General features: G+C 41.4%; 1 protein-coding gene across 1 annotated transcript; it reads right to left on the bottom strand.

Moving 5' to 3' along the window:
- Positions 1-27,671, bottom strand: PRCP (prolylcarboxypeptidase). The gene is made up of 9 exons (XM_014875773.2): positions 27,432-27,671; positions 12,594-12,734; positions 11,397-11,498; positions 10,842-11,023; positions 10,007-10,164; positions 9,226-9,398; positions 7,640-7,804; positions 6,302-6,489; positions 1-1,999 (listed from the first exon to the last, which is right to left on the bottom strand). The coding sequence occupies exons 1-9, from the start codon at positions 27,555-27,557 to the stop codon at positions 1,795-1,797; spliced, it is 1,440 nt and encodes a 479-aa protein (XP_014731259.1). The 5' UTR covers positions 27,558-27,671; the 3' UTR covers positions 1-1,794.
- Positions 27,672-27,722: the final 51 nt, after the last annotated feature.

Raw genomic sequence — 27,722 nt, 5'->3', positions numbered from 1 at the left:
TTGATTAAAAACCAATAAATTTTATTTGTTTCAAAAGAACCAAGGACATATTATAAATTCCATGAGTGAGAGCCTGGAGTATTTATAGCAAAAACAAACTATTGGAAAAGGGAAACACCAACAGCTTTCAGGCAAATCCTCCACAGCTCATCCTCTAGACCTGTAGCTCTTATCTGGCCTTGTTCTCTGGAGTCTCTAAGAAATTACCTTGCTCAAAAGCATAAGACATTCAGACTGCAGAGTCTCAACATGAATGCCATATGTAACACTACATGAGGAAAAAGAATATATTGGAGAGCAGATACACAGTGTTTGAAAATATAAAAATTCAATGTTGGGTTCTCTTTGTTCCCAGAAGAGAGGAGACAGGAAACAGAAAAGGCCACCTGGGATCTCAGGAAAATACTCAACTATCAGGCATATCAAAGCTGAGAAAACTTTTCAAAAGAGATGGAATTTTAAGAGTCTGGGGACAGGAAGACTTGCCTGAGTCATTCTAAAATGGAGTTGTCCTTTAAACTGCAAAGAATCCTTTCTGAAGAAGGGCTGCAGTGTGAATGAAGCCAAAGCTGGAAAACAAGGGGACTGCCCCAGCCATTTATTAATGTCAAATATGCTGTCTCATGAATCAAGGCAGTTTGTCTGGTTTGGAAGCCTTACAGAAAACCCAGTGCACCTGGCTTGGTGAGCTCAGCATCAGGCTTTAGGCTGAATATTTAGGGAATAGCTGCATTCTGTGTTTTCAATAGTTAGTCCAGCAAACAATTTTTTTTAAAGGCTTTTATTGAAGAGCCATCAGCAAACAGATCATGCAGAATTTGAACAATACACAGAATGGAGGGGAGGGAAGAACCCACACAAGGCACAGCCCCAATTATTTGTCACTTCATAAGATGTAGCCAGCACAAGTGTCACATTTGCTCTTCAAGAGAATAGCTTCAAAAGCTTTCTGATTTTAAAAAGCTAAGTGTTTGTGAGGGACACATACACACACAAAATATACTCAGTTTTCTTTGGTAACCATCACAGATAGTGGCAGATATCTCAGAATTAGAACTCATAGCAAAAGAAGAAATAAAATCCTGATGCAGATTCTGCATGCTCAGCCAGTTATCAGCAGAGTGAGTCTGGGCCCAGCCCTGACCATTCAGTACAGTACAGAATACAAAAATCCACCGATTAATAAGATGCTGGAAAATTAAGTAAGAAAAAAAGTTGTATATGTTTATTTCTTTTCCAAAACTAATTCCAAAGGCTAAGGGCTGTTTAGTTTCCTTACAAACAGCACAGCCAGTTTCCCCAGGCCTTCCCTACCTCTCCATCGGCCATCACAGTAAGATGTGATTTCTGTTCCCTCATTATCTCCACAGCAGAGGATGTCTGAAATTCAATCACACTGGAGGCAGCAGGAGTTTCACCATGAACAGCACTCCCATGTAATCCACTGTTGGATACATCAGCAGCTGGAACAATCGCTCAACACAGTGAGAAGGGCAACAAGCCTAGAATAGGGACCCATTACTGTGTAGTAAAGTACAGCATTTGAGAAGAGCAGAAGAGGAAAGCAAACTGGAGCAGGCAGCTCAATCCATGCACTTTGACTGGAGTTTATCATCTGAGAATGCTCTCCATCCATCTGCTGCCTGCCTCTCTCGTGGACACAAGCAATGGTGACCACTGCCGTGCAGGTGAGGAAGCAGGAGGGAAATGCTCCAGTGACCACATCACAAGGCCTGGCCCTCCTCCCAGCAAAGCCAGGAGAGGTGCAATGGCCACAGTTGTTGCAGTACCTCTTCAGTGACTATGCCTGGCCTTTTCAATCCACTCCTTCATAAGGCAGATCTCCATGGCTCGAGCTTGCTGTACAGACTTGGGGTCCAAAGGGTTCCGGCTGCGTAGGTCCAGGTGATGGGCTCCATCTGGGATCACAACGGCCACGAGGGAATTGGTGATGTTCTGGGTCACCCCACCTGCAGACCACGGATCCAGGCCACCATTGCTGGAAGGAAAGACTATTTCATTAGGGTACATGGGCACAGCACTCGGCAATGAGGCTGCAGCTCACATCAACATTTCTACTAGTTTTGCATGTGCAGCAACAGCAACAGACCTCAGCCCTGTCTTAATGTCTTGTGCCCACCCCTCTGCTAAGAAGCACCTTCTTGACAGAGGTATGGAGCTATCAGCAGCTTAAGCAAGGCTACACTTCTCATTAATTATCTGCTAATTCAGAAAAAAACCTATAATAGTGCAAAAGCTTCTGAAGAGAAATCCGTTGCCACTTGTAATTGTCATAAAAGTTTCAAGTTTCCCTCTACCAAAACATTCCCAAATTCCCAAATCAAAGCGCTTCACTTTCCTTCTTCACAGTCCGCCATAAACAAATTCCTCGCTGGACCTTTAAAGCTGAATTTTTAGGAAGTTCTACCTTTTGCTGTCTCAGCTGAGTGCCAATCTGTTTTGCAAAGAAATGCCTGGATGGTTTGTTAGTGTCCTGACTTTAATAACAACCATATGAAGATGAAGATTTTATCCTTAAAAAACTCTTAAGTGACTCTTCCTCTGTCCTTCTTCTGACAGGACAACTTAATACCATTTACTCCCCCTACTCCTTCATCTCAAATTTTAAAAATTCCTGACACTATAGATATGGCTCCAAATAATAGTCCATAGAACAAGCCAGTGGCTCAGCTGGGAGAGAGCTTTCCATCTCTCATTCCTAGCTTTGGACTTGATCCAATAATCTCTACTACATCTTATTTTCCTTTACTGCAATGCCCTTCCCACACATGGTCCATCTCTCTGCCCAAAGAAAGCAACATTAATATACTTGTGGAACTACACAAACCTAGATCTATTTCTCACTTAAAGCACTGTACCTGCCCACAAAGGGAAATGTCAGAGATGGGCTGTGGTATGAGAGGGCAAATTTCTAGAAGGAGCTAAAAAATTAAAACATTCTTGGACACAGAGATATGCAGATAGAAAAATACCACAATGCCAGCACCAGAAAAGAGTAAAACAATGAACAAAAAAGGGCTTTTTTTAGAAACAGGAGTAAAAATTTGATAGGGTCTAAACTAATATTTTGTTTCACCACTGAAAAAAAACCCAAAACCAAATAACTAAATATCTTGAGTCTCTGTAGTTCTTTAATTTCAGTGATTCTAAATATGACTTAGGACAAGAGAAACATTTTGTGTCTGCAAAACAAAAAGCATTGAGAGCTACCCAATAAGCCAAAAGCACTGGATTGAAAAGGTCACCTGAATCAGCAGAGCACCTTGGCAACAGGGGGATGAGTTGCTGAGAGACCCATGATGCACATGAACTTGGATCTTTTGGTCCCAGTCATGTGGAAGCTAAGCATGCCACAGGCTTTTCTGTGAGTTTCTGGCTGCATCCTCTGCATCTCCTTCCAAAGGATGGCACCAGAGGAATTGACGAAGTTTGGGAAGTGAAACTTGAAGGGAGGGGGGATGGGGGGCTCACCACAAAAACCATAAATCTTAACAGTTTTTGCAGATAAAGATAATTCCACCTGGAATTAATTATTTATGTGTTAAAACTAAGCATGTGTGTAAGTACACAGTTGCCCATCTCACAGGACAGGAATTTCCCCGTATAAACCAAAGAAGCAAAAGAAGAGAAAGAAGTCAGACATTTCTTTCCAGCAGTGGCCAGGCAAGCAGGATTTCAGAAAAAAAAAAAGCTAATGCAAAAATCAGCATGCTAGTCCTGTTCTCAATTCATATACTTCCTTGACAGCATACATAGGGTTCTGCCTCCACAGCACAGAGTTCTCTTTCCTATATTCTCTTCAGTCTCCTCAGCCCTCCTGCCCTGCCCAGAAGTTTTACAGAATTGTAGCAGCACTGTCTGTGCATCCTGTTTTAACCTGACTGCCCTCCACTACTGTCATGTTCCCTCTCTAACCTTTTCTTTTCAGCCACACACTGTTCTGCCTCCTCTTCTTTGCTTCCATTCCCTTCTTTAGTGCTTTCTCCTTTCTGCACAGGCACTAGAATCTCTTAACACAGAGAAACACACTTTCTGCCTCTCCCATGCCAGTGCAGGACTGGGTATGTGGGTGCCCTGACTTAGAAGTCTACAACTTAGGTGCAATTCGTTGAGATAGAAAAAAAAACAAACCATTTTTAGACTATGCACACCAAATTTCATACTGTCTGATATAACCTGGGCTAATTTTGACTACTACAGTACACTGATGATGGTAGAAGCTAGAAGCTCCCTGCCACCATACATATGAACAGTATTAAAATGTCACTTCCCACCACTGTGCAGCACTTCCACACCAAGTACACGGCATGTTCCAGTACAAGGAGTGAAAATTGCTGGAAGGGAAAGGGGAAATAGTGTTCTGAAACCCCCAATTTTCTCAGACTGGTTTTAATAAGGATGTACTGCCCAGGACAGGCAAGTACCACCTGCCCACAGCCTAAATAACCACTTACACACTACATAACTCCAGAAAGGTACCAGAATGGCAATGGAGCTCCCTGCATTAATCCCACACAGTACAAACAACAGTGTGACTGTGCAGAGTGACATACTGCCCACACAGGGAGAAGCAGCAGCACCAGTTTAGGCATCCTGGCCAAATCCCACTGCGTCTGGACAAATCCACCCTACAGTGGTTCTCTTCAGATGGAGTACTTTTCCCTTCCTGCACTACACTGTTGTGCAAGTTGCCTGTCACTTGAAACACAGTCTTTTTCACCCCACAGGGAGCCACATCCCCTGGTAAACATTGGGATGTTTTTTGTAAAGCACTCTGCAGTGTTTGAGGATAAAAGGCTCTTATATAAAATGTACAGTGTTGACAATGTATTTGTTTGAGGAGAAACATCCCAGCTTGAGATCCAAAAGCTTTGTGTGTACAGCGCTACTTTAACATTCATTTGGTTGCTTTCAGGCTTTTCTCATTTCCAGCTCCTTCAGCTGGCATAAATTCTTAAACACTTATTTAGATTTGTTTGCTTGTCTATTGCTTACAAATCAGATTTCTACTGTACAGAGCTGTGCAGCCTTGGAAATAAGCAACACTCTGCAGAAACCAAGTGAAACCAACAAATTTTTTTCATTAAAAAGTTTTCCAAAAAAGGGTGGGATTTCTCTCTCCAGAGTAGATATCCTGCTGGGACAGAAACAGCAAGAGGCAAACAAGAGGAAAGTAAAAGTCATTTGCAGCCAAACAGACGAACACTTACAGCAGTGATCCAGAAAATAATCCCCAATTCAAGTGAGAACGTTCTACTTTTAAAATACATACCTATCTACCACATCCGAAAGACTAATTCTGAGCTTGGTTTGTGGAAGTGGCAAGGTGTAGGCCTTGCAAAATTTTAACCAGAACACAGAGGAATACATATGCAGGAGCTTCCTACAGTGGGCAAGCAATGGGTACAGCAAGTCAGGAGCCCCGAGGCCTCAGTGGGAACACCTCCCTCACATAAGAGCCTGATGAATAGACAATACTCACCTGGATCACCTCACAGGATAAGTAAAACCACATGAACCTCCCTTTAAAGACAGCAGAGTTTGATCTTTAACACTAGGGAAGTGAAGACTGAATAGAGAGCAAGCAGCATTGACTAGTTTTTTGTGCTAGACTGAAACATTTCTTTCACTCTTTGTCCATATACAAAGGTGTTTCAGACAAACTTTTGTTGTATTACCAGTATTCCTTACTAAAATAGAAGCATCTTTGTATTTGGATCTTACACAAGTTTGTTGAAACTTGCCTAAATGCCACTAAAAGAAAAAGCTGTTGGCAGTAATAGAAAAACTCCCAAAGTTACTTCCCTCTCTTTTCTGTATCAAAGGGAAAAGGCAATGCCATGCCAGCCCCTTCACAAGGCTATCACTCAGAGCAATAATTTTGGTGACCAAGATTCTGTGTTATAGCTAGAACTCATTTAGACTTTACTTTTTTGTGTAAGCAACAGTGCTTCGGGTTCACAGAAGTAGGAATTTACCAGCATGGGAAACCTGGATTTTGGCCACAAGATAAGAAGGAATCCACATGCAAAGAGGATGTTTGGCAGAATCCCAGCCCAAATTCTTTTTTTAGAGTCACACAGGCAGTAACAGAACTGTTGGCTTCTCTGCCACTGCAGACTGGCCATTTTACTCTCAATAGCAACACAAAGCATGCCCACCATTTATTCAGCTGGAGTGCTGGAGACAGATCCATCCATTTGCTACTTGAGGCAGATTCTCTACACTGGAAACCCAAACTGGTGGAAGACTCTACACTATCAGTTGAAACAAGGCTTACCTGAAGATGATGTTGCTGTGTGAACTGATGTTTTTTCCTCCATACATAGAAAGAATCCAAGAGAGGCGAGGCCTCACTCCCCACATCCTGTAACACTCTTCTGAAAGTGCATCAAAGTCCCACTTCTGAGGCTCAAACATGTCATGGACACCATCTGTGCATAAGGGCATCACCATCTCAGTGCAAGCCTGAAAGAAAGGGCAGGTCAATAAAGTATATTCCTAGGAGAACATCCAATAGCTGTTACTGCAGTATTTAAAAAAGAAGGCTCAAAACAGCAATTATTACCTAACTATACAGAATCATTTAGGTTGGAGAAGACCTTGTTAGAACCGAGTTCAACCATAATCCAAAAAGTGCCAAGTCTACCTCTAAACCATGTACCTAAGTGCATAGTATCTTTTAAAAAAACTCCAGGATGGTGACTCCACCATTTCCCTTTGTAGCCTGTTTCAGTGCTTGACAGTTTTCCTAATATTCAATCAAAATCTCCCCGGTACAGCTTGAGGCCGTTTCTTCTCATTCTATTGCTTGTTACTTAAAACACAAACTCACCTCCCTAGAATCTCCTTTCAGGGAGCTGTATAGAGCATTAAGGTCTTTCTTCAGCCTCCTCCTTTTCTCCAGGCTAAACACCTCAGTTCCCTCAGCCACTCCTCATCAGACCTGTGCTCCAGACCCTTCCCCAGCTCTGTTGCTCTTTTCTGGACACGCTCCATTCCCTCAATGTCTTTCTGGTAGTGAGGGACACAAAACTGAACACAGGATTTGTGGTGTGGCCTTACCAGTGCCCAATACAGGGGGACAATCACTGCTCTGGTCCTGCTGGTCATATTATTGCTGATACAGGCCAGAATGCCATTGGCCTTCTTGGCCATTTGGGCACATGCTGGCTGATGTTCAGCTGCTGTTGACCAGCACACCCAGATCCTTTTCCACCAGGCAACTTTACAGCAACTCTGTCCCCAGCCTCTAGCCCCGCATGGAGTTGTTGTGACCCAAGTGCAGGGCTCACCACTTGGCCTTGTTACACCTCATACAACTGACTGTCCTACACAACTTACAGTAGTCTGCTCAACATAATTTTCCAGTCTATATGAACAGCTGAAACTCAACGACTAGCTAGGTAATAAAGATACAACCTAAACTTCCTGGGAAAGCTGCTTCTCTTTTCTGCCTTGCCTTCCCCTTTACAAACACACTTGGTTTGTGACTATGTTTACCATCAGTACATCAAGTCATCTGGCACAATATATTGACAGCTAAATGACAATTCTCATAAGCTCTAGATCAAGAAACCACCACTGACTTGCAATTTAGAAAGATTAGTGAGCATACCTGGTAGTACCAACCCATTTCACCCAGATTTTTCGTTGCAGTCTGTGACACATCTAAGCATGAGGCTTCTCCTGTATAATTATAATATAAATTTACGGCCTGGAAAACATTCTGCAGTAACAATTTGTCAGAGAGACTGGGATCCTTCAAGAACTTGCAGACTTCCTGCAATGAAGAGAGAAGTCTCACTTTATAGGAATTAAATATTAATACATGACAACTATTAATTTATTTTCCAAGTACAGTCAGACCACTTCCAGAAAGTATCTATGAAATTATGTATCTTGATTATCACAAAAAGCAGTATCACATGTGTAGCGCATACTACTATGAGGAACCTGAAACTTTATTTTCTGATTAATTTTTTTTTTTTAAAACCCAACAGTGCTACCTTAATGTTTCATTCACCAAATTTTTCAATCCATTTCTCACGTTTTAAAATAGATTATATTTAATAAATAGTATTTAGTACCTCTGTAATTAAAGACAATACATACAGATATATAACAGAAGCTCCAGGTATAGCTGAGGTTTGATGTAGGTAGCTCACAATAGAGAACAGATTAAACAACATATATATATCCACCTACTCATTAAGGCTGGAAAAGACCTCCAAAATCATCAAGTCCATATCTTCCCCTCCCCTTCTTGCCCTCAGAGTCATAACACAGCTACCATTAAAAAAAAAAGTACCTTAACAGCTTATATAAATCAGATTTCATAGATTAGTATTGTCCAGATGGGTAGTGGCCTTTTCTGGGTTAGGTTTATACCTCAGTTTAACAGAGGTAACATGGACAGTGGTGGTGAGCATGTTTCTTGGCTCTTTCAGACTGATAAAGCAGAAATAATTTTCAAGGTGCTTATCCTGCTCTTTGCAGAAAGCCACACAGGACAGATAAATTTCCCTCTCTCCTCCATCAGGCAGCTCTACACAAGGGAAAGATTTTGTTTTATAATTAACTACTGCCTAAAATACTTATATCTTACTTGCCTCACCTGCCTTACACAGTAACCTAAAGTCCTGCAGGGAAATTCAGCCAGAATCTTAGAAGAATAACACTCCAAGGACAAAGAAATCTTGGAGAGGGCACTGTGGATAAACAGAACGGCACAAGCAAAGGTTTGCAAGTGTAAAAAGAGGTTCTGCTTTGAGAAGGGACCCTGCAAGGAATATGTTTGTGGAGATACACATTTTCTCTCTCACCAGTTTTCCCACATCAAAAAGGACATAGGCTCAAAACTTGTTCAGTTGCAAGCTCTGTCAGCTAAGTCTCACATCAGAAACTTTAATTGCATGTGCTTTTTGGGCAGCACTTCTGCTACCCAAGAATACCTCTGCAGGACAACTGAGGTTTCTCAGTCATCCCTGGCACTTTTTTCTCCTGGGCTGTTGATATAACCTATTAGACATACAAGTGGCAGTTAGGCAGCAAACCAGCTCATGAACAAGATATTATCTTGGTTGTTGCTTCTCAGTACACTGCTTCCACGAAGCCAAGAACACAAAGGAAAAGGTGCAAGCTAGGAGAGGAGAATTAATTAAACCAAACAGTCAATTCTACAAGTTATTGGTTCTAAATTACCTGTATAGGCCAAGCTGGCAGAGGCTGCAAGAAGTCAGCTTTATAGGGATAATTCACCATAGCCAAGTTTACCCATGTTTCACTCAGCCAGTTTTTCAATATAGCAGCATCCTGGAGAGTTTTTAAGGGGCTGCACAAATGAAATGTGCTGGAAAGCCACTGCAAACCTGCATCTTTAATAAAAATAAATTGATAAAAATATTTAGTGCATTGGACCATTAACACATATGTCAGTTGTGCTGCTACTAAAAAACATTTTTGCTTAGCCTAACTAATTTAGTGAAACTATTCCACATGTGTATCAGCATAGCAGATCAAGTTTTAGTCAGCACCTCACTACAACCTCTTTTCAGGTAGTTGTATAATCACAGAATCACTTAGGTTGGAAAAGATCCTCAACTCCAACTGAGTCCCTAACACTGAGTTTATAATGACTACAGTAATTTTCTTTTCCTGAATGCCTCAGTTGGCAAACAAAGTACTTTTTTTTACAGTAATGACTATCTGGTCTATTTTGTCGAAGGAATATAAGCCTTGAGGTTCTGATTTAAGTCTGTTCTTATCTGACCTTAGGAATGTTTGGACCTGGATTCTGCACCCCACCAGGCCTGAAAGACGTTTATGATACAATAAGACAGGTATTTAAAAGTAGCATTAGGTTCACTAGGCAGTTTTCAGTACTAGGAGCAGAGTTTCAAAAACCCTGAGACATACACAGGTGAAACCTATGACACACTCCTGATCATTACTATTCTTTGAAAAAGCACTGGTGAGGTCTTACCTGTTGAGGAAAGGTGATTAATAGCATTCCAGGAATTCCGGATGCTCTCTGAGCAGCCCATGCCACTCTTTTTGAAATCATTGGTCACTATGCTGAAAAATGTGCCACATGGAACCAAATCACCAAACTGCCAGATTGGGGCGGAGGCTGCCAGAGCTCTGCAAAGGGATACAAGAAGATCCTGAACCCCTGCAAAATGGACCTCCATACCCTCCTCACAGCCACTATCTAAACAGCATTTATAATTCAGCTTGGACACTGTGCTCTAGGTGAACTAGCCATAATGCTGCAAAATTATTCCACAGGTCTGTATGCAAAAGGCTGCTGGAGGATATAAGTCTTGGATGCTTGCACAACAATATCAGCAAATACAAGAGGTAGAAATTCAGACTTGATTATTCTATTGTTTTTCATTCTTATCTATCAATTGGGTCTTTCTCACTAGGCATTGTGTGAACTCAAATGGAGAGGCATAGTCCATGAAAATATACTCTCTAGCTTGTTTCCAAGAGGGTAACTAGGATATTAAAGACCTGCCTAAAGTCATCAGGAAATCTAGAGACTCTAAAAAATTAGGTGCCAAGTCAACGGTTGTCTTGTTCTCATAAATCTAACAGATAATTCTGACAAAATACATCATCCAGTACCTGCTGACCTACAGTTGTCTTTGTTAGGCAAACAGTGCATCTTCCCAAATTCACAGTAACTTTATTCCTTCTCCCAGTATTGAAAAATTCAAGCCAGCTTGAATTACGGTACTTCTCCCAGAGCAATAATATTTATAGCACAGAAATAATAAATGTCTGCTGTGTTTAGGCAGGAGGAGCACACTCACCCAACCACCACATGGGGATACTTCATCCTAAACCAGGCTGCAAGCATTCCTCCGTAAGACCCTCCAATAGCAATGACTGGACTGTGCTGGGCTCCTTCAATGCTTGTCTTTAAGTACTCAACAAGTACTGCAAAGTCTGCCAGAGCTTGTTCTGATGTCAGGTAATTGAGATGCTTGGAATCCTGGGAGAAAGAAGGCAGGTTAAAGACAGCACAAGTGATTTCCAGCAGTAGTTGTTCTATTCCCCACAGCAGCTACAACTAAAATCAGGTCTACAGCTAAAATTGCAGGTCTAGATCTGTGCCTGAGAGCAAATGAAATATTCTTTTCAGTTGTCCCCTGAAGTACTAAAGAAAAAAAACACAAACAAAACAACAACAAATAAACCTCTAGTTTTTGGGCTATTCTCTAGTTTTTGGGGTGTTTTTTACCCTAGAATTGATAGTTATAAGAAAGTTTCATCTTACTCAACACTCATTGCCCTGGCAAGAATTTAAATATGCAGGATTATGTTTGTATGGAATATTTAATAGGAAGACAAAAGATGACACTTACACTGAAAGACTCATTCCCAAAGGGCAAAGATTCTCCATAATATCTATGTTCAGCAAATACCAACATGGCATTAAGTTCTTCAGCCACATCCCACATAAAACCCTGGTTGGAGGAAAACAGACACTGAAAATAATTGATTTAACTTGATTAAAAGTCTCTAGTTTCAGTCTAGTGTATTCCCACTCTTTGATTAGAAAGATATCACTATCAAAATACCACTAGAAAGACAGAGTACAATTAGATTTTAAGGTATCACTTAAGTAAGAAAACACACAAAACAGATACCAACCCAGAGAAGGTGATATATACGGAAACAGAATGTATATTTCAATGCTGTGAAATGTTAAGTATCCTTGTTTTGTGACTACACGCAGGCAATTCTAACAGAACTCCTATGGCACAAGCTTAATCCACAGGAAATAAAAAAGGCTACAGGAGAAAAAGCATGCATTTGACCTAGGGCTACATTACAGAAAATACAAAACTTGTTTGGCAATAAGCAATAATCTAGAGCATTGCAATACAGTTATTTTCAAAAAATAAATAAGTAAAACTTGTTATTACTTGTTAATAACAGTTTGTTACCACCAAGCAGACAGAGATCATCTGCTGGCAGCACAAAGCATGCAAGCAGTCCTTGGTAGCTTTGAGCTCGGCACATCCCATCCCCTGTTGTGTTACTGGACTTGGTATTGAAATGGCTGAAAAATACCCACACACTCCATTTTGCATTTATATCAGTCAGGGAAGTAAAAACTTCCACAGGTACTAAAGAGAACAAGAATTATCTGGCTTTGATTTCCAGCTCCCTTCATATTTTTCTTAACAGAGAAACAAAAACCCAAACATTAAATCCTTCCTTTTACTTGGGGAATCTAAAGTACTAGGATAAGTTTAATTTGATCCAAAATTCTGAATTGTTAGCTCAGGGCAACTATGGTGTTTCCTCTAGAAAATTTCTTCACAGCTCCAGGAATTTAATACAAGCATATCCCTTTGGTTTGTTTGGGCTTCAAATAAGACCCTGAACCCCCTCAAACTTTTTCTGTGCTTTTGTTCAGCTTCCTCTTCCTCCTGTAACAATCATTACAAACTTATCTTTCAATGACCTTCTGTGAGTGTCTTCTTGTTCCTCCTCATTTTTTCAGCATGCCATTACTGGCAGGCAGGACCGTAATCCCACTATTTCCCACGTACCGTGTTGTTGCAGAACCACTCGATGTCTCCTTCATTGCCTGTATAAAACAGTATTGGTCCATTGTCCCTCTTCCAGTACTGATCTGCTACCAGGTACCGCTGCTGGAATGTACGATTTTCATCAAATCCAAAGTGATCAATCTGGAAGAATAACCATCAGCAACATGTTTAAGAAGCTAGAACTGATCCTGGAGCCCACTGGGAGTGCTGGCAGTTACCTTACAGAGTTAAAAAAAAGTCATTAAGTTAATTTATATTCCTAATTTATCAAATTATTTCTGCTTTGTGAAAAAAATAGTCAAAATTTCAAGTGTATATTCTGAAGGAGAAATGCTGTTTTCAGCCATTATGAAAAAAAAAAAATCCATGCCCTTTTTATAGCATCCTACTTAACACCAGATAGTCTAAATATATTTAGGAAGTGAACAAATCTGCTGAGAGGTCACAAAGTACATCATGCAATAAAATTGTGTCAACAAGTAAAAAGAGTCATGACAGGAAGCTTTGAGTCTCAGGAAAACCTAACTAACGAAGTTATTAAAAAACCTGGAAAAAACCAGTAAACTAAACAAAAGAAAATTCCAAAACTAAACAAACAATAATCCCACCTCTTCTGTCTCTCCTCCTTCTGGCATAAGAATTACATTTAAAAAGATTCTTGTTAGAAAGTGGGTTTTTATTGCTTACCACTGCTCTACAAATATCGCCAGTCTATAGACATCATACCCCTTAACCAACAGTGTCAATTCCTAAGGTCATTTTTTTCCAGCTCTTACTCACACTGCTTTGTATTCGCCATCCACCTCGACCTTTCCTCTAGAATTCATCCAATGGCAATTTTATCCATTGCTTTTACAAGTAACTCCCTGCATAGGCATCATCTTATTCTGGAATATCCATACAGGTTTTTACTACGGCATGTTAAATAAAAAAATCAAACCAAACCACAGAATTACTCCAGAAGACCTATCCTACTTAGTTACTACGTATTTACAGCTCTTCACTACTTTTATTAATCAGTTGAAGATGACCTGTAGCTTCCCAATTTTGACTTTCTTCAGTGCATCAATCCACCTTTTCCTGTCACAGTTCCTGCTGGTGGTAACAGCCTGACATCTGCTGGCTTGAGGATCTCTGCTCACCCATCCATCTGCCTTCACACCCAAACTCTGCCACTCCTCCCAGATACTCCAGCAGAGAAACTTTCACATTCCCTATTTTGGGAACATCTGCAAGTTAAAGTTGAAAAGCAGCAGATTGCACCCAAATCCAAGCACTTGCTGTTATCCTATCTGCTAGGCAGGTTCCTTTAGGCAGCTCAGAAAAGCCAACTATTAACCTGCAGGATCCAGCTACTCCACACCAGGTACTTATATTTGCTTTGAATCAAAGGGAGCACAGGAATTTATTTCAAGTGTACAGTCTCCTGCAAAATGTCTTTTCTGAACTCCCTTACTCTTGGACTCAAGTGGGAGGACGTGTGTGCTGCAGCTCCCTGCTACAACAGCAGGAGCAGATGGAGGTCTGTGCATGGTGTGGACAGACATGAGAGACAAAGCCTTTGCCTCCAATAAGTAACTTCAGTGACTGCTTCCACACCCAAATAGAACTATTCCAGGCACTTTCACAGTTTTCCTCGGGGAGGCCATTTGCTCCTTACTCATAAGTACACAGTGATGCTATCACATGTGTATTTAAGGGCTCTGTCACTGAACTTCAGTACTGCAACACACACTGGGCTTGCTTCACACTGACAACTCACCTGCATAGTTATTAATTTTAGTTTCACCTATTAAGAGTGATTAAATGTAGAAAGGCAGAACAAAGTCAGCAATTGAAAAAGTCTCTGGTCATAAGACCTTAGGACAATTAAAGAGAACAATCAGTTAAGGCACATCTAAAAAGTCATCAAATAGTCTGATAAACTCCAACACTATTAGAAAGTACAACTAACAAATCTTTTGTTCCATGTCTGTTTGCAAATGGGAGAAATTCTTTTTCTGCTTGCCAGAGATAGGAAAAACAGGCCCATGTGTCCTGCTTGCCTTTAATGGAATAATCTAAAATTAAATACTTAGATTTAGAACTTGATTCTGCATCTTTCCTGTCTGAAGACAAAGTGCCAGCTAGAGGACTACACCCCAAAAAGTATTCAACTTTCCTAACTATAAAAATTTATACTAGTGCAGGCAGCTTAACATGCAACAGACAAAAAAAGAGTGCAGAGAAAAAACTAAAGCAAAAACCAAAACATACAGGGAGAAAATTTTTGATACTGGGCTGAGATTACCTAATGGGGTATTGTGCAGAACAGATTCTAAAGCCCATCTTATTGCTCCTATTTCACAGGAGCTAGAAAATTAGGAGAGCACATATTTTCCAAAATTATGGCTAGTTTTCTTCAGAGATGTGATTTACTGCAGTTTTCCTCTGATGTTATCTGCAAATCTACTTCCCCAAAAACTGCAAAATCACAATGCTCTAGCGAGTCTGTCTTTCAAAACCAAGAGGGAGAAAAATAGAGGAATTTAAGTTCTCTTTTGGTGGTTTTAGTAACCATGTTGATCAAAGAATCATGATTCTCTATCTTTACTTTGACATGCTGTACACTCCCTTCACTGCCATCAGACATGTTTGTTAATCTTTCCTATTTCTCCCTCTATCTGTAGAAATTTGATACTCCCACAACAGCTAAATTGCCTCTGCTCATATTCACCACACAGCTAGCTATGGACATGTGTAAGATCCCAGGCAGAACAAACACAAATCCAGACTTCTCAAGGAAAAAAAAAAAAAAAAAAATAAAAAAAAATTAAAAAAAAATCAAAAGTTGCTATTACACAGCTGAAGAGCAGAAACTCCTTTAGTTTTTAGTTCTAGATGATGGGGCTTCATACCTTGTAGTAGCTTGTCTCTGCAAGGGTAAGACAAACAACATGAGTAAAAAAAAATCCAAACCAAAACAAGACCCAGTGTTTGTAAAGCAGTCAGAGAAGAAAGTGTCACAAATGCTCGTTATTGCCAAGAAATTCAAAGAAATTCTAAATCCAGAATGTCAAAACACGGTGTGGAGGTATCCCAAGGAGTATCTTCTCACAAGAGTAAAAACTGTATTAAAATTTGTCAAGCCAGAGGCAAGAAGCCCAAGAATCAATATAAAATTGTGAGGTGAAGGGTTTGGACATGCAGGGAAAGCTGCAGTTCAGGAGCAGCAGATGGAGCTGTTGTGTAGCCAAAGTGTGCAGCAGGCGTGTGCAGGGCTGTGCACAGGAGCTGTGGGGTTTCATTCAAACAATTGCTTCATTTAATCGCTCTTTAGAGAACGGGCATGCAAACGGGTAATAAACCCCAGCAACTGTGTGAAGCCTACTGTAATAATTAAACCAACCAGATATTTTTATAGCTTTTTTTTCCTTAAGTTAGATGTCATTAAAAAGTTGAACAAGAAAGACCAAAGACAGACCACTAGAGCAAAAAGAAAAACAATCTGTTTAGTTCACATTTAAAACACCTTAACTGCTGGTTAAAACAATGATAACGGTATACCAGCAGATATGTGGTTTTTCCAATTAAAATTTTCACAATTACAAACTGTGTTCAGGATATCAGCAGTGAGTGCAAGGTCCTGAGCAATCCTAAACAATTTTGAAATTGGCCCTGCTTTGTGTGAGAGGTTTGAAGAGATGATGGCAAAGTTCCCTTCTAAAACTAAACTATTTTAGAATTAACGCAAACCCGTTACTCAGCCCAAAGTTCTAAACTTCTGTAAGCAGGACTATCCAGCAAATTTGGTAAAAAATAACAGTCATCATCAGTGAGGCAACAGAAATGTTTTACAGATGAAAGTACAATCTACCGATACAAGAACAGTCATTCTGATACTAATAAGAGGAAGAGTAAAATTAGAAAAAGCAGCACTGAAACTCGTAAGTTATGAATATGTTTTTAAGAGAACTTATTAATAACTTAAGAGAAACTCTTGCCAGCTGAGGAGAAAGGATGGCAAAGTGAACATCTAAATTTCAGTTCCACATACAAAAACGTTTGTGAACACTGCTCGATTAAGAAAGACTCCTATCTTCCTGCACACCTTTGAGTCCAAAGACTCACAAAGCATTTAGGGAAAATAAAAACAAACACATACAGCAGCCACCGAGTCCACGAGGCTGATGAGAGCACCACACTGAAGTCTCAAGTCAGCAGCTTTGGATCCTTCAGCTTAGAGAAGTTTTCTAGAGAGAAGTGCAGCTCATCAGCTCAGAGTGAGGCACCTTCCCCAGACTGGTTTACTGAACAAACTCACACTGGGAGGAGTGGCCAAACTCCACCTTGGTGCCTTCTGTTTGAACTATGCAGCACCCTTCTGTTCCTTTACCTTATAAGTGCACGTGTACCGTGTCATTTTGGTGAGCTCTCAAAGATTACTTATCTCAAGGTGGTTTTTTTTTTTGTAATGTGCTTTTCTGCTACTTTAAAAGTCCATTTAAAATAAAACAAGCCACTCTGCTACACATCTCCCCTGGGGAGAAGACAAAAAAGGCGCAACAGATGTTAGTTATTGTACAGATGTTAATCTGCTTAATGTACTTCTGGAAGTATTCAGGAACTTGGGCAATGAGTAGAGTACAAAGACAAAACAGGACATGTGGGTTAAAACCCACTTCCTTCTCAGCAGCACCTTAAGGTCAGCAATGACTACAGAGACAGGCAGCAAAGCTAAGCCTTTACCAAAAAAGACTAATTGACAGGGCAGTTTTTACCCAAAAGCATCTAATAACATTTGAGGTGGTAAATCAGCACCTGATGGTTTTATGCTTTTGGGTTTCTGGCAAGATCACGAGCGTCTGAAAGCCTTTCTGTGACGCCTTGAATTTCAAGCCTCTATATCATAGCTTTATTTTCCCAAATTGGATATTCCATGTAAAATCAAGCCAGTTGTTTTACTGGGGAGAAGCCAGGGGATTTTAAGTCGTGCTTTACTCTCCACATGACCATGGAGTTGTTTTGAGGGCTCATCCTGTCTGAATTATTTCCTGAGGACAGGAAGATACAGGACAGCCTAAGGATATCCTCCTCTGTGAAAAGCAGTATGGACCTTAGCCTCCTTGGGATTTCACTGATGTGCTTCTATTCCTGCTTTTACTTCTGATGGACTGTCGGGGATTCCAGTTCAGTCAGCTGGCTGTACTAGTTTTGTTTCCTCTTATAACCTTTGCTTCCTCTATTCAAATTTGAAGTTCATGAGGATAGGGACTTTCTTGTCATGTCTGTATAACAAAAGAGGAGGGGGTGGAGGGGGAGAATTTGTTGAGCCTGCCAGGACAGGGGTTTCATCCCACCAGTACCAGCTAGGATTCTCTGTTTGTCCCTTCTCAGTGCAGGAAAGGGAAAGAAAAAAAGACAAGAAAAATCAAGCTTAGCTTTGTTTCATGTTTTTTCATTTTAAACGCAAGGAATGAGGTGTTTCCTTGCTTTCAAGGCTGATAGTTGTGCAAGGAGCAGCAGAGATTGAAGATTTACACCTGTCTGCTGAAATGCATTATCATGCGCTGCTCTGTGGAAGAGCAGGGAGATGTAAACTGCACCTTTTTGCATCAGGCTGTGTAACCCACTAAATGGAAAATCTTAGACATAAAAAATACCAGAAATTTAAAAGAGATAGATCATAGATAAGAGTAATGGAAGTGCTCTAGGCTGGAACATCAACTTTTAAGACTGAGTCCAACCATTAACCCAGCACAGACAAGCCCAACCCTAAACCACATCCACACACCTTTTGAACACTTCCACAGGTGACAATTCCACCACTTCCCTGGATACCCTGTTGCAGTGCCTGACAAGCCTATCCAATCTAAACCTCCCCTGTTGCAACTTGAGCCCATTTCTTCTCATTCTACTGCTTGTTACTTAAGAGACAGACCCCCATCTTCGTACAATGTCACAAAGTTGTAGAGAACATTAAGGTTTCTCCCTCAGCCATTCCCCACCAGCTTTGTGCTCCAGACCCTTCCCCAGCTCCGTTCCCTTCCCTGGACACGCTCCAGCCCCTCCATGTCTTTCTTGCAGGGAGGGGCCCAGAACTGAACTCAGGATTGGAGCTGTGGCCTCAGCAGTGCCCAGTACAGGGGGACAATCCCTGCCCTGCTCCTGCTGGCCACACCATTGCTGATCCAGGCCAGGGCGCCACTGCCCTTCTTGGCCACCTGGGCACACCCTGGATCATGTTCAGCTGCTGTTGACCAGCACTCCCAGATCCTGTTACCCTGGGCAGTTTTCCAGCCATTCTTCCCCAAGCCAGTAGCACTGCCTGGGGTTGTTGTGACCCAAGGGCAGTACTGAACACTTTGCCTTGTTAGACCTCATACAAATGGTCTCAGCCAATGGATTCAGCCTGTCCAGATCCCTCTCCTGAGCCTTGTTGCCCTTTTCCAGCCTAAATGCGTCTATGATTCTACACTTCATGTATCTTTCAGAAGCTTCTCTCATACTGCAGAAATCACAGAACCTGCTCTTGCGATACTGTTTAAGGAAGTCTGATTTTTTAGCACTGATTTATCTCTTCAGTGATTAAAAGACACGAACAAGGAAAACTTCAGACAGGAACTCTACCCCTGCCCTGAGTCACACAGTTTGGACAGGCCACTTGAAAAGACCAAAGAAAATTTAAACAGCTACAGGATATGCTGTCGGAAAGCACCAGGGTACTCAGGTCGGCCCTTGTTAGAAACAAACAGTACATGATGAAAGGTTATTTTTATGTCGGAAGCCCAACCACCTAATGAGAACACAAACAAATTGATTTCAACTTCCACAAACCATTAATAGTTTTGTGCTGCAATTGAACCTCCAGATTCTGCTTACCATGCAAAAATGAAGTCCATAAACACATTTAGGTTTTGTTTACTTAGGTGCAAAATCTTCCAGCAGACACAGTGAAGATGCTATTCTCTGTTAAAACTCTTCCATTTGGAAGGAGAAGTACCACAAGCACTCTCCACACTTTCTGTCCCAGACTTGAGAGCCACAAAGCTCCAGCACAATGGGGAGAATGGGTGACCAAGGCAGGAATCTCTTCTGTCAGCTTTACTGCTGTCACTCCATAACCAGTCTCCATTCCCCTGCTACCTGGTGCTTTTCAGAGCAAAGAAGAGGCCTGTGCTGCTCAGACTCCACCAGCTACATAACTCTGCAACAAGCTACTATGGCAGTACATAACCCAAGTGTTCACATCATTGATGCTTCCATGCAAGGCATTTTCCTGGTGAAATTCTTCCACAGAACAAGGGATGGGGCAAGGCATAGGGAATAACCAGCTCAGAGCCCTACTTCACAAGGTGTGAAAAAAGCACAAAGATGCACTACACCAGCAAGAACAAAGTTACCCTTGTGAAACGTCTCTCAGACCCCTAACAGGCAAAGGCCACTAATTTTTTCCATATGCCTTCCAGATTGAATTACAAATCCATCACATTCAGGGGATTAACTTCAGAGGAGAGGAAAAAATTGGATGTGAAACGTCAATATGTCACAGATGAAGCAGCATAAAAGCATTCCAGGTTTTTTTAGGATTGACCTGAAGTTCTGTGTATGACTAATTGCTTAAGCAAAAGAATTTGCAAAGTTACATCTTCTCTGATGAACATGGTTTTCATTTGAAAGACTTTCTCAATTCTTTTTTTAACAAAGACATAGGAAATAAAAGCATTTCAGATCTAAGAATTTTTTTGATTTAGTCAAATTAAATATTTAAATCAGCTCTACCCCTACCCCAAAACCGTCTAGAACTGTCTACTTTGCCAAATATTTTTAAAAGCTTTAATTCGGGTTGCAATTATTTTATTTCCCAAGTTTTCAGAACTACAAATAAATTTGCTTTATCATTTTTCCAGCCTTAGTTCAACCACTATTACTTGTATTTTATTTTCTATTGCTAGTCCTACAATAGAGGATCCAAGGAGGTAGAGATGAACAGTGACAGCAAACAGGAAAACTGTCCTGTCATCTATCTGGATAATCTAATTAGACAGAGCAAAGACAAAATGACAAAAGCTCGGTGCAGGGATGGCAGTTTATCAATATTAAAAGGCTAAGCATTTTACATGTGCTACTGGGGATCATGTATTTAGTAGCCACCAATTCTGATGAATATCGAGGTGAGGGGAAGAAGATTTCAGAAAACAAAGAAGGAAAGCAGAAATTACTTCTACAGCTCTGATGCAATAGCAAAAATACCACCTAGCAACTGACGCTTTGGCAAGCTTGCAACACCAAGGAACAACTTCTGCTTGCAGGGCTGCAAGATGTTGGTAGACAGGATGATGGGGAAACCAGCAGCATTCAGGGAAACATCATCTGCAGCTCCCTGCACCACCAACTGTCTCCATACCAGTAATCAGAGGGAAAGGACATCACACAGTATCATGGCTCCGTAGTATCCCATGCAAGTAGGCTTTTCAGCGAGCCACCTCCTCTTCAGAAAAGGGACATCTCAAATTTCACTCTACAAGCACCTTTTTCAGCTCATCTTCACATAATCACTTTGGCTTTAAGCCTGACACAAGGGTGAACTTGTACATAAGCTCTGTATCTTGGCTGCAGGTGTGAATAATGGAAAAAGCTGTTACATCAATTTAAAGTTAGAAACAGCAGACCAAAAGGAACAGAAGTTTTGTTCTTTGCTCACTGTGTGTGTTTAGAGAACAACAAGCATGCACACACACCTGACAGCAGCACTATAACAGCACCAAGAATCAGAACATACTACATGTATGCTGGAGCTGAACAAAAGCATAGGAGACAGCAATTGGAAATTTAAAATAAAAAAAAAATTAGCCCATTACACCACAGGCAAGGAGTATCTGCTGACTGTGCTTAAAAGAAATGCAAATCCCATTCTTCTGTCTATGCTTAATTCTCTGAATTGACACACCTGGAAAACAAAGAAGGTAACCATTTTGCAAATGTTAGTAAGATGACCCAGTACAGCCTGGTTTACCTCACTAAACTTCTTGTAAGCTTTACTGCTTTAGATATAAAATACAAATATTACAGGATGTATGAATTAAGTTAAGGTATTCAGTTTTTGAAAGCTTAAAATGAAATAATCAAGTTTGACTTCTGATCTCTCACTAACTTGGCAAAATGCTACAAATTATCTGCACGATCTAACAACAACTTCTTATGCTGATGCCTGGTCTTGATCTCCTCAAAGCAGATGAAGAAATAGATATAGAACTCATTAGCATAAAATTTCATTTTGAACTTCATTTTCCTCCATATCTCCCCACCTATTCCCTGCCATTAAAAAAAGGAAAAAAGTTGGCTCTAAGACTTGGCTTCAACTTACAAAATCCCAGGGTACAAGCCAAATTCAATGAAGTTAACAGTTCTCAAGCACATCTGCCTTGTAAACAGCTTGCTACTTCAGCCATATGCAGTGCTGCTTATTGTTTTGTTTTTTAGACTTTCTTTAACCTAGATAGCTATCAGAAATCTTTCAGTGGCCTATTACAGCTTTTAACGATTAGAGCCAGTGAGATATGAAATGCTCACTTTCAGCGAGTGAGTAGTGATCATTGATGCTTTTTGAGTCATTAGTATTAACTGCTCACTTGAAGGAAGAGGCTGCAAGTTGTGAGGAAATTGTTTCCTGCTTAATTTGAGAAGCTGATGTCTGCATTGTGACCCCCACAGATAAGTAGTGCATAAAAATAAAAATTCACTGACAAGCTTTAACAAGTACTTCCCCGATTTCCTGTTCACTGAGTAAGAGCTATTGTTCCTGTTTGTGGACCTGGTTTATAGCTTACAGTTCCCATTTTAAATCATGCTATGAAATCACAGAGTAAGAGCTGCCAAGTACTCCTGTACTACTTGATGAGTAAAACACATATTCCAAGTAATTCACTTCAGAGACAAACATCAGCATCATTTCTCTAAACACCGGGATAACTTTTAATTGGTACCAAGGGGGTCTGTAAAAAGTACTTTGTTTTTTCCTTCACCAGAAGCCAAAAGTGCTATTGTATTACGGTGCCAGGCATGAAAAACAAACCCATCCTAACCATTCCCAACATCTGTTACTATTCTGAGACACTAACCTGAGTCACAGTAAGATGCTAACCACAATTAAAAATGAAAACCTCAACCCATCTCAGTGTCTTTCTAAGCAAGTTTTAGACCTACTATTGAAAACTACTTCATTAGGTTTAAAAAACATTTATATCTATTCTAATTTTCAATAATTTATTTTTTATACTTCAGAATTTCAGTCTGTAATAAAAATCAGGGTATTAAAGATTCCCGATAAAGCCAGAAAGGATCTAATTGCATTACTTTTTAAACTTAATCACTTTGAAGCTTCAACGTATCTTCCTTTTATGTACACACAATACCAAGTGTGCATTCATTTCAGAGCACAAAGACTTGCATGTGAATTTATGATGAGATACTGACATAGGTGTGAAACCTAAGAAGTTATGAAATGTAATCAGATTGCTTATTTTGGAACGGGTGACACAACTGACATGTATTAGTTCAAACCATAATGTGATTGAAGGACCAGACTCAGGAAGCTGCTGAACAAAAAAGAAATTTTTACTTGTTGCATTGATTCATAGACAAATTCATTGCAGTTCACAAACTGTGACTGAGGTGAAGGGTTCAACGGCACAGAGTCACACACAGCCATCAATTATCAAACTGAGTGAAGAGACACCACATCCACGCTCCTTTCTAAGACGAATTTATCACTGAAAAGCCTTCAAATAAGGAATTTTAAGGCATCACGCCCTCAGCGGTGCTGCACATAAAGCACCACAAGTCCTCAGGATGTGGTTTCTGTAACACTGCTATGTGTGCCAAAGAGAGATATAAAGGTACAAGGCAAGGCTCCCCAAAGGTCAGGACTGACTGATTGCAGACCCTCCTCAGTATCCCATAAGATTATTTCTACTCGGGTAAAGAGAACTAGACAGATCTTGGATGCCTCACCAAATGATTCCAATGAATTTGAACCGTGGTCACAGGCACAGCTGCTTACAAAGAAGCCATCCCAACAGTGGTGATCCTGATACACCTCGATATATTCTACACATCATTCTCTCTGTAAAGTTCCATTTTGGATGAATTAATTTAACACACAACCAGCTACTTAGCAGGTAAACAAATTACCACAGACTTGCCTACAAAAGTCACATTAGAACATCAGAAAAAGCTATAAAGGAGATAATCATCTCCTAAATAGACAAAATTTGTTAAAGATGGGGCTGATAGCAGAGCTTCTCTTTCAAGGGCCATCTCCTCTTCTAGGTCTGCATGAGGTACCTTTTTACAAGGTACACAGGAGGAGTAGATGGCTGAAAGACAACAGTTACTTTGAAGGGAGAAGAAAAAAAGAATCACACCTCCAAGACAAATTAATAAAAGTTATTGCATGCATACACAGGTCAGCAAACAAGCTAAGATGCTAGTCACACTGACACAAGCACTGCTTGACTGATTTCTCAATATTCTAGACTTTAGCACCATCACGGATGTCTGACAAAGTGGTAAACAGGAGGAAGTTTAACGCAAATGAGCACTGAGCTTAACTCTGACCCTGTTATTTCTCCATTTTCATGGAAACAGACTTAAATGTCACTGATTCACAGTAAAAGCTAACATTAAACCCTCAAACAATGGTACATTGTCTATAGACTGTCATGCCCAGAGGTTCCAGTGTGCAGCAGTAATAAATTATTCACAATGATCAAGAAGTAACTTTTTAGGCAACAAACCATATAATAAATCTATTTACACTTTCAAAGTTTTCTTCTGTAGAAGTATTAAATATTTAAAGACTATTTGAAGGTATTTTTAATGTTAATAAGAATAAAAACGTTTCCTGACAGCACAGTATTTTGCCGTATTATGAAGTATTTTTTATACTGAATGCTTTTAGGTAAATTATTTCAACTTGTGATGAAAACCACCAAAGAGAGAAACAAGAATCAAAATAGGAACCTTAGCAAAGAAGAAAGACTTGGCAGAAAGGAACACAGGCAGATAATTCAGTCATAAGAAATATAATGTAAGTAATTAAACTTCCAGAGTCCTGAGAGGTAACAAAGTATCACCACCTTCATTTAACAAATTAATGATAGTTTTTATGTTGCACTACAGAATAATAACGCAATTACAAATTCCCAGACAACAGCACTGAGTGCATGTTTCATCAGGGCTGAATGCTATCAGTTCTACACATTGTGCTACTGATAGTGTGTGTCCTGTGCTCTCCATGTGATGAGACCTCTCATGTCTCCCACACTCTGTTCAACAATATTAGTAAGTCCTTGGACAAGGAAAGCAAGGATTTCCAGGCCTGTGAATGGGCTCCCTCTTTCCTGCAGCTGCCACTCTCAGCCAACATAATTTTGCTTGAGGCACGAGAGGAAGAGACAGAAGGGTGAACGAGATGTGGCATCAATATTTACAAAAGGTTGTTACTGTGATTCTTCCCTCCCTTCTCGCAATACCCACCTACATCCCAAAATCCACAGGTCTCAACCACACAGCAGCTCTGCTGCTTTGCTGGCAGCTGGATGGCACCTGGGCTATCAGTTCCAGGGCACACCACAGCCCCGGGAGGAGATGAGGACACAAGTGTAGCAAAGGGTGACAAAGGGTGGCTCGGACCACACCACAGAATTAGTATCACTGATACTATGATAACAATGCACAACAACCAGCGTGACACAACAATTAGGGTTAATTACAGCACTATTGCAGGAGTGATATCCTGGCCAACGCTGGCCACACACTGCAGAAGGTATCTGCAGTATGCTCACAATACCAACTCCAGGGCTGTTAGAGGAGTTAATGCAGGGACACAAATCTCAAATCACTGCCCGAGTGAACATGAGGCAGAGATATTGTCGAGACACGGGAATTCCATGATTTATGCAGAGAGATTCCTGGAACAGGATCATTCCCAAACCAGTAACACTATCTGCAGAAGATTGTAAATCTCAGTGGATGGGTTTCTCACTAAAATCATTTCCAATTTATCTCCACCTCAAATGACAGCGACCTTGACCCTAGAATTATTCCATAGCTAGTCAGTATAGTCTTACAAAGGTTATCTGTTTTCTTTACATCTATTCCCTGTCAGTGTAATATTCCCATTTTGTTCCTTCACCTTGTACAAAGCTGAAACAGGAGAAACCATAATCCACACATCATCCAAGAGGCCCCGCCACAATTTGCACCAAGAAACGTTTAGATAAGATATTAACAAAAATTATTATTCACCGACACAGTTATCAAGCATTGGAACAGGCTTCCCAGAGAAGCGGTCGAATCAACAACCCTGGAGGTATTTAAAAGAGGTGTAGACCTGGTACTTGGGGGCATTGTTTAGTGGTTCATTTGGCAGTACTGGGTTAATGGATGATCTGAAAGGTCTTGTCCAACCTAAAATATTCTACGCTTGTAAATTAAACACCTTCTCCTTCCCACCATGCCCTATATAGAGTAGGGCATGAAGTTCAGACGCGTGCTACAAGCCTGATGCTGAACAAATAAGGGAGTACTAGAAAAACGTCCTCCTCCCCTTACTACGCCTCCCAGTAAAAACAGTCATTGCCTCCCCTGCGAAACACAGCTACAGAACAGGGGACAATGCAGACACTCCTCGATACACCAAAGGAACTGTTGCCTGCTTTTACAAAAACCTATGAACAAGCATGGTTTCAAGTCTGATTCAAGGAAACCACACCAACACTTAACACTGCAGAGCCCCCCATTCTGTCCAAATGCCATGGATTTCACTAACGAATTGTTGGAGGAGACAGGATGACAAAGCTCAAGTTAGTAATAGAAATCTGTTCCTTGTTCCATTTTTGCCTTTTTTCTAACTTGGAAATGAAACTCGAGGTAACTTTACTAAGGAGATAATATAAAAGCAGATCTTTATTGAAGGCTTTCAGGGGCAGTTACGGAAAGATGACCACAAAAGCCCAGCCTCACAGGGGTGAGTACATTTTTATAGGTTTTAGGACATTTGTATAACTGATAAAAAGCACCAATTAGGAGGACACGCATTAACACAATTCCCCCCCACCCCAGGTCAAGCCCCTTCTCTGGAGCCTCCCGCTTTGGTACTAGTTGTACTTTGTCCATGAAAAGTATGTCAAAGAGCTGTTCTCAACCTCGGCTCCCAGGAAGAACCAAGATAGGAGAGGGTCCTTGGACCTCCTGGGGCTGGGAGCTCTGGAATTTGTTTTGTCTTTTTGCCTAGAGAAAGGCCACGGAAAATTACTGGGAAAACTAGCCACTAACAGAATAGGCTACAGAGCTACGAATATATGCGCGAATAATACAGAGAACATATAAAACAAAAAAAACAGAGGCAAAAACCAAAAGGGCATCACCATCCACGGGAAAGTCCCTGCCCGTGGGAAGGTGGAATTAGAGGGATCTTTACGGTCCCTCCCAAGCCAAACCATTCCGTGATTAAACAAACAAATAAATCCCACACAGCTGGTGTTTGCAGGTACGGTCTGGGTGCCGCCGCGGAGGGCAGCCCCTCGCTGCTGGCACGGGCGGGAGGGAACGCGGACGGCAGGGCCAGGACGCGGTGCACGGGCACAGAGGAGAGCAGGCTACCCAACGCTTTAAACACCTGCACTCAGCCGGAACGCTCAAGGCTTGTTATGTTTTACCCAAGAGAATCTGCATTCAGTGCTTTTTAAAACCCTGCGAACACTCGTGTCCCGCCTGGGGCTCGAGCGAGGCTCGACAGCGGAAAATGCCCCCAGCTCTCCAAGGAAACTCCCTCCCTCCACAACCGGCTCCCACCTGTTGGCTCAGGTAGCGCGTCAGGTAGCGACCGACGGGCGGCGAAGCGCTCCGCTGGCGGCGGAGCGGGGCGGGCAGGGCGCCGGCCGCACCGAGGAGCGACAGGAGCAGGAGGAGCCGCAGCATCGCGGCGGGCAGCAGGACCAGGAGGAGGAGCAGGAGCGGACTCGGCCCCGCCGCTTTATACGGGCCCGGTCCCCCGCCCGGGGCTGCCCCGAGCGGCCCCGCGGGGAGCGCCGGAGCCCTGGGGGCTTGGCCAGCCCCACACGTGCAGGGGCGGGCCCTCAGCAG

Source organism: Sturnus vulgaris, chromosome 2 (assembly GCF_052056855.1).
Source record: "Sturnus vulgaris isolate bStuVul1 chromosome 2, bStuVul1.hap1, whole genome shotgun sequence".
NCBI classification, from domain to species: Eukaryota; Metazoa; Chordata; class Aves; order Passeriformes; family Sturnidae; genus Sturnus; species Sturnus vulgaris.
The sequence above is the reverse complement of the archived record's forward strand: the minus strand, read 5'-3'. Positions and strand labels throughout refer to the sequence as shown.